This window comes from Caenorhabditis remanei, chromosome IV (genome assembly GCF_010183535.1).
Source record: "Caenorhabditis remanei strain PX506 chromosome IV, whole genome shotgun sequence".
Taxonomy (NCBI): Eukaryota; Metazoa; Nematoda; class Chromadorea; order Rhabditida; family Rhabditidae; genus Caenorhabditis; species Caenorhabditis remanei.
The window spans coordinates 20613834-20625812 of record NC_071331.1 but is presented as its reverse complement, the minus strand read 5'-3'; the positions used below and the strand labels follow the sequence as shown (position 1 = coordinate 20625812).

At 36.5% G+C, this 11979-nt stretch overlaps 3 protein-coding genes across 3 annotated transcripts; 1 reads left to right on the top strand and 2 right to left on the bottom strand.

Annotated features, from left to right (window-relative positions):
• Window positions 1-1363: 1363 nt before the first annotated feature.
• On the bottom strand, window positions 1364-5346 carry GCK72_015409 (uncharacterized protein; the record flags this gene model as incomplete). The annotated part of the gene is made up of 5 exons (XM_053730847.1): window positions 1364-1458; window positions 3612-3759; window positions 4236-4384; window positions 4492-4568; window positions 5252-5346. 5 exons carry the CDS (start codon window positions 5344-5346, stop codon window positions 1364-1366), a joined length of 564 nt encoding a protein of 187 aa, XP_053585619.1.
• A 3107-nt stretch (window positions 5347-8453) lies between these two features.
• Window positions 8454-8784, bottom strand: GCK72_015408 (uncharacterized protein; the record flags this gene model as incomplete). Its single annotated transcript, XM_053730846.1, has 2 exons — window positions 8454-8645; window positions 8692-8784. 2 exons carry the CDS (start codon window positions 8782-8784, stop codon window positions 8454-8456), a joined length of 285 nt encoding a protein of 94 aa, XP_053585618.1.
• Window positions 8785-9349: 565 nt separating this feature from the next.
• On the top strand, window positions 9350-10252 carry GCK72_015407 (uncharacterized protein; the record flags this gene model as incomplete). The annotated part of the gene is made up of 3 exons (XM_053730845.1): window positions 9350-9383; window positions 9473-9570; window positions 10079-10252. The coding sequence occupies 3 exons, from the start codon at window positions 9350-9352 to the stop codon at window positions 10250-10252; spliced, it is 306 nt and encodes a 101-aa protein (XP_053585617.1).
• Window positions 10253-11979: the final 1727 nt, after the last annotated feature.

Genomic DNA, 11979 nt, shown 5'->3' with positions numbered 1-11979 from the left:
AAAAATCGCCTAAAATTGATGAAAAACGAGTTGAAAATTTGATTATTCATTGAAAACTTTATTGCGCGTCAAATCGCGCACATTGTACGCAGCCCGCGGTGTTTGCGTCCAATGCACAACTAGGCCATTGTTGACCGTACCCCACTGTGTAAATAATTCAGTTGTAGATCAAATCCCACCGTTTTTCTTCGTTTTTCTTCGTTTTTTTTTGGAAAAAAGCTTCATTATGTACAAAACTAGCGGAAAATACAAGGAAAACACAAAAAACTGAGGTTTTTACACACAAAAATACAGAAAATCGGGGTGAAAAGTGCAAAGGCAGCGAGAGCGGGGAGATGAGAGCATGTATGTACAGTTATTTCAGACATTCCTAATGCTAAACATGGTGAAAAACGCGAAAAACGGGGGCACATAGGAAATGAATAAACGAAACGGGCGGGACGGGAAAAGATATGAGAAATGCAAAAATTTTCCAGACGGGAAATTTGAAATTTGAAAATTACAAAAGAAAATAGGAAAGAGGTCCTGAATTGTGAAATGAAGAATGGGGGCGGGGCGTTGAGGTCAAATTTGGGTATTTCGGAAGAGAAAAAATAGAAAAAAAAAATAGAAAAATTAGAAAAATCGGGCATTTTTCATGGAAAATCCTTCTTTTTTTAGTTGAAAAATGCAAAATTTCGATCGAAAACCACTAAAAACCCTCAAAAACAACCCGGGGACTAGTTTTTCACTTGGTGGCCTAGAAAACCAAAATTTGAAAAAACTCGTCCCCGGGTGATTTTCATTGGTTTTCAATGGTTTTTGATGATTTTTTCTCGGTTTTCGGTTGATTAGCACCTGAAAAATCCGATTTTTCAATTAAAATTTCAAAAAAGTCACAAAAAATAGAAAAAGTGGAGGTTCACATGGAAAAACCGGATTTTTACAACTAAAAAATGCAAAATTGTTATGAAGAATGACTTCAAAACCGTTTAAAACCACTAAAAACCGTGAAAAACCACTAAAACCAGTCCGGGGACTAGTTTTTCACTTGGTGGCCTAGAAAACCAAATTTTGGGAAAACTAGTCCCCGGCCTATTTTCATTGGTTTTCAATGGTTTTTTGATGGTTTTTGATGGTTTTTGATGGTTTTTTAACGGTTTCCGGTGGATTAGCACCTGAAAAATCCGATTTTTCACTAAAAAATTACAAAAAAATGGAAAAAAAGTTAGAAAGTTCAAATTTTTTCTACATTTCCATCCGTTCCACTGTAATAGCGTCCTCGTCGGGCTCAAACGAGTCAAAATCGGCGAGATCATTTTCATCGAATTCCGAAAGGGAACTCAGTGAAAAATCATCGTCTTCCGTCAGCTCATCCGACGAATCAGAAGACGTCGACGCGACGGGTTCGTCGGTTTTCGGAGGTGTCGACGGGTCGACGGACGGTTTTTTTTTCCGTGGCGAAACGGGCGACGTATTCTGAAAAAGAAAATGTTTAAAATTGAGTGAAAATTCGAAAATTTATGCTTGGGGGACTAGTTTTCCAATCGGTGGCCTAGAAACCCAAATCGTCTGAAAATGGCTATATTTAGTGTTGAGAAGTGTAAAAATGTCAAGTTTATGTCGGGGACTAGTTTTTGATCACTTGGCCTAGAAAACCAAAACTAGTCCCCGACTCATTTTTGATGTTTTTCCACGTTTTTTGTTGAAAAACTGTTTCAGAACGTTCCAGAACATTGAAAAACCACAGAAAACCACCAAAAATCTCAAAAACAGCCCGGGGACTAGTTTTCACGAATTTTGGGTTTCTAGGCCACCGAGTGGAAAACTAGTCCCCGGGTGATTTTGACAGTTTTTGATAGTTTTTTGAGGTTTTTTTTGTTAAAAATCGCATTTTTCATGATTTTTAACCTATTAAACAAGAAAAAACAGCCCGAGGACTAGTTTTTCGACACGTGGCCTAGAAAACCAAATTTTGGGAAAACTAGTCCCCGGACGATTTTTTGTTGGGTTTGACCGTTTTTGAGGGTTTTTTCTGTCAAAAATATGATTTTTTGTGTTTTTCCATTGTTTTTAAGTTGAAATGCTAAATTTTCTGTGGCCTAGAAAACCAAAACTAGTCCCCCGCCGATTTTTCCTGTTTTTTCTTCTTTTTTTTCGGTTTTTGACTCTTCTCTAAGCCCCTTTTCATATGACGCTTCTCATAGATTATCTTTTTTTCCAAAAAAAAGTTTTCTCAAAAAAAAATTTTTTGGCGCCCAAAAATCTGTCATCAAAAAATATATTGCATCATCACGATTACTTTTTCTTATCAGAAGAAGACAGATGATTTCTTATCAATTGATACGAATAGAGAAAAAAATAAATAAATTTTACGACGTTTTCAGCTGGTTGGTCATATGTGTGCACACATGTCAGTCAGACATGTTGGAGCATCGAATGTGTAAAAGTGGTGTATATATTTTGAGAGTCGACAATTTTCAAGTTTCAGAACAACCATCGGATAGCCCTGATTTTCAGCTTTCGATTAATATATCACATGGCCTAGAAATGTCTAAAATTGGTTTTCTAGGCCACTGTTGAGAATTGGCAAAAAATTGTGGAAATGAGACATCCAACTTCAAATGAGTGTAACTTTTTCAAAAATTATGATTTTCAAAAACCGTAAAATGCATGATGTAGCCATAAGTTTCAGCTTTCGATTAATATATTACATGACCTAGAAATATTGCAATTTGGGTTTCTAGGCCACCATTCTATCTATTGTGTCTCTTCTCCTACTATTGAGTGGTCAATATATTAACTTGATGAAATATTTTTTAGTGAAAATTATATTTTCCAGAATCTTCAGAATCTCCTCTTTCCATGAATACATCACATGGCCTAACTTTCCATCGATTTGGGTTTCTAGGTCACCGCGAATAAATCTGAAAGTCCTGAAAAACTCCTAAAACCCGTCGTTTTGACAGTTTTTGATAGTTTTTTGAGGTTTTTCTTGCTGAAAATCGCATTTTTCATGATTTTTAACCAATTAAACAAGAAAGAACAGTCGGGTGACTAGTTTTTCGACACGTGGCCTAGAAAACCAAATTTTGGAAAAACTAGTCCCCGGGTCTTTTTTGACAATTTTAATGGTTTTTCGAAGGTTTTTCTTGCTGAAAATTGCATTTTTCATGATTTTTAGCCTATGAAATAAGAAAAACCAGTCCGGGGACTAGTTTTTCACTTGGTGGCCTAGAAAACCAAATTTAAGAAAACTAGTCCCCGGGTCATTTTTGACAGTTTTTGATAGTTTTTTGAGGTTTTTCTTGTTGAAAATCGCATTTTTCATGATTTTTCACCTGTAAAACAAGAAAAAACAGCCGGTGGACTAGTTTTTCGACACGTGGCCTAGAAAACCAAATTTTGGGAAAACTAGTCCCCGGACTATTTTTTGATGGTTTTGTTACTTTTTGAAGGTTTTTTGTGTCAAAAATGTGATTTTTGGTGTTTTTCATTGTTTTTTTTTCATTGAAATTCCAAATTTTCGGTTGATTTTCTGATTTTTTGCAAAAAATCGTCAAAAAATCATGTTTTTTCTGTGTCTGCGTTGTAAAAAGATGGTTTTAAACAAAAAAACGGAAAAAACGAACCTCTAACAACTCGATCGTATTCTTCTCGCCGATGCATATACATCCTCGCCGCCTCACCATTCAACGGATCCGCTGCGTTGGGGTACTGTAGCAGTTGGGGGAGGAACACTTCGAAGATGTTGGACAAGTCGTACAGGGCGGTCCACGCCTGGAATAATGGGTCGGATTCAAAATTTACATGTTTTGGGACATTTTGAGAAAAAATTTTCAAATTTTTGAAATTTTTGAAAAAAGTGCTCTCGATACGTTAAAGCCCTCCCTGTGACCGCGGACATTGGCATTTTACCACTTCTAGCCGCTCTAGAGGGGTCCAGAATTCACTTTTTTTGAAATTTTTTTTTGCTAGAATGTAGAGAATTTTTAGGGGCATCCAACCATCTAATTTTCTATCTGTCCGAATTTGACAAAATTGAGAAATTTTGAAAAAATTAAGAAATTTTGAAAAAAGTGCTCTCGGTACGTTGATGCCCTCCCTGTGACCGCGGACATTGGCATTTATCCACGTCTAGCCACCCTAGAGGGGTCCAGAATTAACTTTTTTCAAAATTTCTTTATTTAGAATATTCAAAATTTCCAGAGCTATTCATCCATCCCATTTTCTGTGTGTCCGGATGTCCACCATACCTGATTAATGACATCTAAACAGACTGTTCCGGAAGCCTCGTCGATATTCGGGTGGAATATTTTATTCAAAAAACCGATCGATGGAGATTTAAACGGATATTTGTCGGGCAACTCGACACGAATCTTCCACACACCGTCCTCGTACACAGCTGGAAAATTTTAAACTTTTTTTTCTGCAAAAATTTTTTCGAAATTTTTTTTTGAAATTTTTTTTTGGAAAACCTCTGAAATTTCTCTGTAATTCTCGTGCACTCACAATCTTTTGGGCCATGAAACTTGACGACAAACTCGTTGACGTTGTTCATCATTTGCACATCATGCTTTTTTACAATCCTGCAAAATAAAGTTTTTTTCCAGAATTTTCTCTGAAAAATGTCCTAAAATGTGATTTTTACTCGAAAAAACTGTCTGAAAACAGTTTTTTCTTGTTTTTTGGGTTTTACCACTACGGGGACTAGTTTTGCAAGACATGGCCTAAAAAACCAAATTTAGAAAAACTAGTCCCCGGGTCATTTTTGACAGTTTTTGATGATTTTTTGAGGTTTTTCTTGCTGAAAATCGCATTTTTCGTGATTTCTTACCCATGAAATAAGAAAAACCAGTCCGGGGACTAGTTTTCCATTTGATGGCCTTGAAAACCAAATTTTGAAAAAAACTAGTCCCCGGGTCATTTTTGACAGTTTTTAATAGTTTTTAAAGGTTTTTCTTGCTGAAAATTGCATTTTTCATTATTTTTAACCTATTAAACAAGAAAAAACAGCCCGGAGACTAGTTTTTCATCACGTGGCCTAGAAAACCAAATTTTGAAAAAACTAGTCCCCGGACTATTTTTTGTCGGTTTTGACGGTTTTTGATGGTTTTTTTTGTGTCAAAAATGTGATTTTCGTGTTTTTTAATAGTTTTTTCATTGAAATTGTTAATTTTCGGTCGATTTTCTGCAAAAAAATCGCTTTAAAAATCCGGTTTTTTCGATGTCTGTGTTGTAAAAAGGAAGGTTATCGTTTTCTCTGTCATACAATTTCTTAACATCCATCTCAATTCGTCGTTTTCCACTGGTATTAGCCGACGGAGATATGATTGGCTCCTCCTTTTGTGGTATCCCGGAACTCATTTCGGGACGACGTTCTTGAGAAGAAAGGGGAAGCGGGCGTGACGCGGCAATTGTGCTGAAATTCACTTATTTGGCTGAAAAAATCCAAAAAATCCAAAAAAATCCGAAAAAAACCGCTGAAAACAAGCTAAAATTTGAAAACTAGGATCACCTACAGTAACCCGATCCTGGATCCCAGAGCCTAGATCCAGGATTCAAAAATCCCAAAAAAAATTTCAAAACTACCGTAACCCAATTCAAAAATTTCTCATAAGGTACAGTAATCCACTACTGTCCCACCATCCTACCGTACCCCCCTAAGCTACAGTAATCCAGACTACAAATACTACGAAACGTGAAAAAGTAAACAACAACTCGAGGAATAACACTCAAAAATGACGTAATTTGACCAAAAGATTGCTCAGATCAACAATTTGGAAAAGTGGGTTACTGTAGCTACAGTAACCACATGATCCAAAACTACAGTAATCCGATCCTGGATCCTGGATCCAAAACATTAAAAAAATTAAAAAATTATTGAAACTTCGAAATTTTGAAATTTTAAAGACTCTTCATAGACAGACACGATTCATTGTCTCTCTACAGTACCACGGGTTACTGTACCCACATTTCTCCTAGGATCCAAAACTACCGTAACCCGATCCTAGGCATTTATCGACTTTTTCACTTCAGAGACATCGCGAAGCGCCTTGAAATGTTTCAAATCTCACCAAACTTTGCAGAAAGCTAGCTACAGTATACTGGGTTACAGTACCACAAACTACAGTACCCCTGGATTACTGTAGTCTGGGTTACTGTAGCTCAAAGATCAAAAAACACCTCTTATTTTCACTAAAACACGTCTTAAAACCCTTCAAACTCATCCGATTTTCTCCAAATTTTTACAGAAACTACCCAAGGTATTGGGGGTACTGTAGCTACAGTAATCCACAAAATTTGGAGCCAAAAAACCGGTAAAAACGGGCGGTGAGAAGCGCGGAAAACACGAGAAAACGGGGGAAAGAAAACATATGATCAGCAGGAGGGCTGTGTTGGAGAGCGCTTTGGTCGTCCGGCCGTCCAAAGCGCGTGTCTCGGAGAAATAGTGTGGGAGACGGAGAGAGTGCAGAGAAAAGAGAGAGAAAGAAAACACGAGATGCGAGAGAGTACGTGGAGGGGAGAGACGACAGACAGAGACATCGAATGGAGAAAAGAGAGGGAGAGCGAGAGAGTGTGGAGAGGGCGAGAGACGCAGAGAAAAAGAGAACAAAAAAAGAAAATAAAGAGGAGGAGAGTTTGCGATGGGTATACTTTTAGAGAATATTGGAGGGGGGGAGATGGAAACTTTCAAAAAATAAATAAACCAATCTTTTTTGCAAATAACTCGAAAAATTTAGATTTTCAGTTGGAAAATCGTTAAAAACCACCCCAAACCATCAAAAAAACCATCAAAACCCACCAAAAACTGTCAAAAATAGTACGGGGGACTAGTTTTCCGAAATTTGGTTTTTTAGGCCACCAAATGGAAAACTAGTCCTCCGGCTGTTTTTCATGTTTAACATATTAAAATCGTAAAAAATACAACAAAAAAAAACAAAAAAATATATTTTTGACACAAAAAATCATCAAAAATGGACAAAAACAACGAAAGGTGGCAGAGGACTAGTTTTCTCAAAATTTGGTTTTCTAGGTCATCATTCCCAGGCCACTCAAGCTGTTTATTATTTTTTTGTAGAACTAAAAGGAAGAAAAATGCAAAATTCCTCGAAAAAATCTCGAAAAACCACCAAAAAACTGTTAAAAAATGGCCCGCGGACTAGTTTTCCAAATTTTGGTTTTCTAGGCCACCAGGTGGAAAACTAGTCCCCGGACTGGTTTTCATGTTTCGTAGGTAAAAAATCATGAAAAATGCAATTTTCAGCAAGAAAAACCTTGAAAAACCACCAAAAACTGTCAAAAACAGCACGGGGACTAGTTTCCCAAATTTTGGTTTTCTAGGCCATCACGTGGAAAACTAGTCCCCGGACTGGTTTTTCTCATTTCATAGGTAAGAAATCACGAAAAATGCGATTTTCAGCAAGAAAAACCTTGAAAAACCACCAAAAACTGTCAAAAACCACAAAAAACAACAAGGGACTAGTTTTCTGATATTTGGTTTTCTAGGCCACCAGGTGGAAAACTAGTCCCCGGACTGGTTTTCTTGTTTCATGGGTAAAAAATCATGAAAATGCGGCTTTCAACAGAAAACACCCGAAAAAACCAAAAAAAAAACTGTCAAAAATGACCCAGGGACTAGTTTTCCGAAATTTCGGTTTTCTAGGCCATCACGTGGAAAACTAGTCCCCGGGTTGTTTTTTCTTGTTTCATAGGTAAAAAATCATGAAAAATGTGATTTTCAACAGGAAAAACCTTGAAAATACCATAAAAAAAGTATGGGAAATAACTTTCTCCAAATTTGGTTTTCTAGGCCATCACGTGGAAAACTAGTCCCCGGACTGGTTTTTCTCATTTCATAGGTAAGAAATCACGAAAAATGCGATTTTCAGCAAGAAAAACCTTGAAAAACCACCAAAAACTGTCAAAAACCACAAAAAACAACAAGGGACTAGTTTTCTGATATTTGGTTTTCTAGGCCACCAGGTGGAAAACTAGTCCCCGGACTGGTTTTTCTTGTTTCATGGGTAAAAAATCATGAAAATGCGGCTTTCAACAGAAAACACCCGAAAAAACCAAAAAAAAAACTGTCAAAAATGACCCAGGGACTAGTTTTCCGAAATTTCGGTTTTCTAGGCCATCACGTGGAAAACTAGTCCCCGGGTTGTTTTTTCTTGTTTCATAGGTAAAAAATCATGAAAAATGTGATTTTCAACAGGAAAAACCTTGAAAATACCATAAAAAAAGTATGGGAAATAACTTTCTCCAAATTTGGTTTTCTAGGCCATCTAGTGAAAAACTAGTCCCCGTTCTATTTTTCATATTTCGGATTTATTTTCTTCTGTTTTCCCCCATTTCCAACTCCGGGAGACAATGTTTGTCAAACCGCAAGGGGGCAAATGAACTTGGAATGTTCAGTTATTTATTTTTGATTAAATATAAAGTGTGAAACAATACAACTTGTTTTCAAGAAATTAGGCAGATGGAATCTCTGGAACAGCTGGAAGTTCTGGAAGAGTTGGAACCTCAGGGATAGTTGGAAGTTCAATTGGAATCTCTGGAACACTTGGGACAGGAACTTCTGGAAGTTCTGGAAGTGGAACAGGAAGTTGAGTCTTGAGGGAATCCAACAGGTCAGTGATTTGCTTGATAATCTCTCCAAGTGGCTGAAATAATACATTTGTAGAGAATAAGTACAAATATAAGACATACACTTGGAAGACTTCCTCCGATATCTCCTGGAATTGGAAGAGCTGAAGTCAAGGCGAACGAGACAACGACGGCAAAGACAACCTTGTAGAACATGATTCTGAAAATAGTGGTTCAATTTTGAGTAAGGTGTAGAAAATGTAGAAAAATCTGGAGTTGATGACTTTTTGCTGAAACTAACTCACTATTATATACTTTCTCGTTGATTTTTGGTGGCATTTATTGAATTAAAACTTCCGTCTATTTTTCCAGATAAAAATATGTTTTTTTACATTTCGATTCAATTCAGCGGCTCCTTCTCATAAAACTCTCCAAAACACACAATAGCGGAACAGAAAACTCTCAAATTCAGTTCGAGTGTTCCGTGTTATTGAGATTTTTGAAGCCTGAAAAATAAGCTCATGTTTCAATTCTTCCAACTGGACAAAGAAATATTATGTGAACATTTTGTTTTTTTTACCACAGGAACATTATGCGATCTTTGAAATGTTCCTCTTCCGCATAATTTGCATAACTCAATAACACGGAACACTCGAAAGAGTTCTCTGTTCCGCTATTGCCTGTTTTGGAGAATTTTATGAGAAGGAGCCGCTGAATTGAATCGAAATGTAAAAAAACATATTTTTATCTGGAAAAATAGACGGAAGTTTTAATTCAATAAATGCCACCAAAAATCAACGAGATAGTATATAATAGTGAGTTGGTTTCAGCAAAAAGTCATCAAAATTTCTCTGGTTTCTACATTTTCTACACCTGACTCCTCTAATTTAACTAATATTTTCAGAATCAATGTTCTACAAGGTTGTCTTTGCCGTCGTTGTCTCTTTCGCCTTGACTTCAGCTCTTCCAATTCCAGGAGATATCGGAGGAAGTCTTCTAAGTGTATGTCTTATATTTGTGCCTACAGTACCGCCCAAAAGTATATTAAGTTTTGCCTTTTTCAGTGGAAAATGACCAACTTTGAGAGTGTGTCATAGTAATTCTAAATGTTATACCAAGAAAACTTTTAATGGATCACACAGAATAAGAGTAGAACTTCATTTTTGTAGTTGACAACTTTTTCGTACGGACACTCCCTAGCAAGTTACATATCGACAAAGTAATTTCTCCTTCAAATCGACCAACTTCAGTGCAAATTAGTGTGATTTTTGAGCTGTCGTCTTAAAATGACCATAACTCTCTAGGGAGTGTCCGTACGAAAAAGTTGTCAACTACAAAAATGGAGCTCTACGTTCAATCTATATGATTCATTAAAAATGTTCATGGTGTGACATTCAGAATTACTATAGCACACTCTCAAAGTTGGTCATTTTCCACTGAAAACAGCCAAAGTTGATACCTTTTTTGTCTGGTCTGGTACTGTATATACTCTACAAATGTGTTATTTCAGCCCCTTGGAGAGATTATCAAACAAATCACTGACCTATTGGATTCTCTCAAGACTCAACTTCCTGTTCCACTTCCAGAACTTCCAGAAGTTCCAGTCCCAAGTGTTCCAGAGATTCCAATTGAACTTCCAACTCTTCCAGAAGTTCCAACTCTTCCAGAGATTCCATCTGCCTAATTTTTTGAAAACAAGTTGTATTGTTTCACACTTTGTATTTAATCAAAAATAAATAACTGAACATTCCAAGTCCATTTGCCCTTGCGGTTTCGAAATGTCTGGTTGGAGCCGACAACTATGCCTTGATTTAATTAAAATGTGTTTTTTTCTATTTTATTATCTGAAAAAGATTGCGCCCACTGAGCGAAAAGCACATGACATCCTAAGGAAATTAATTTTTTGGTTATTTCCGCATGATTACAGAGAGCTTCTTCTCTTTATTACACAATATTCGTCAAGAAACTCATCGTCTCTCATTTATAAACAAATCAATGCAAAACTCCTCAATAAAATCAAGACTTGGACACTTGATATTTCTGCATTTTTCGAAATCTCAATTAATACATTGTTGATTGTTCTAATTATCACAAAATCGTGGAAATGGTCAACTTTGTGACTGCGACAGGGTCTCCCTGATAGTTCTCACAATATTGATTGTTTATGGAATGTATAAATCACAAATAGAGCTTCAATTTTGTAGTTGACAACTTTTTTGTACGAGCACATCCTAAGAAGTTACAGGCAGTCAATGAAAACAACTCAAAAATATTTCCTTTTAACACTGAAAAGAGCAACAATTGCGAGAAATTACTTTGACGATTGATAACTTCTTAGGATGTGCTCGTGCAAAAAAGTTGTCAACTACAAAAATGAAGCTCTACTTGTGATCTATACACCCCATAAACAATCGATATTGTGATACTATCAGGGAGGCCGTCTTACACTCACAAAGTTGACCATTTTCAACTAAAAACTGCAAGTGTCGCATTATTTATTGCCAGCACTGTATATCTCGATCTGTAACTTCATCTCGACCCGGGATCTTTCCTTAGTTAATGTCCCCTTGTTTTAACCACTCTTCTAAACAAGTCGTTTGAGTTTCTAGACTCACTGCCGTCTGTCCCTGCGTTGCTTTGTCTTTCTCGTGGTTTTTGTGATGAGTTCAAATTTTTCAGAAAAGCTCGCCCTCTCGCGACGGTCACGCCCACTCCCATTTCAATGATTCAATGTTGGAGCATTGCCACAAGAAATGGGCGTGGCCGCCGCAAGAAGACGTGGCGATTTTCCTAGCACTGAAAAATTTGAATTCATAATAGCTAGTAAAGACTTAATATTCTCTTTGAATTTGTAGTATTATTTGTCTAGAACGAACAACTCACCGTCATAATGCACTTTGATGCAAAACTAATCAATAAAATCAAGTCTTGGACACTTGATATTTCTGCATTTTTTGCAATCTCAATTAATACATTGTTAATTATTCTAATTATCACAAAATCTCCGAAATCAATTGGCGCCTATAAACACCTCATGATTTATATTGCATTTTTGGAGCTGACATATGCTATCGCGTATGTTGCAGAGAAACCAGTAAGTGATTGAAAAATAACTGCTTTGATACAATTCGCGTGATTTTCAGGATGTTTTCACAAAAGATTCCGCTTTTTTGATTATAACAAACACAAAAGAGTCTGTGTTTCCCGTCACATTATCCATTTTTCTGGACGGTAGAGAACTTTGAGGACTGAAGTCGTTTTTTTTTTCAGATTACGATAAATCTGAAATTTTATGTTTTTCTGAAAATGGCTTATAGACTAGTTTTTTGAGGCGCATAACGTAATTTCTCAAGATCTCCACGAAATTTCCAGAATTTTGAGCCCCATATTGACATATTTTGGCTGAATTTT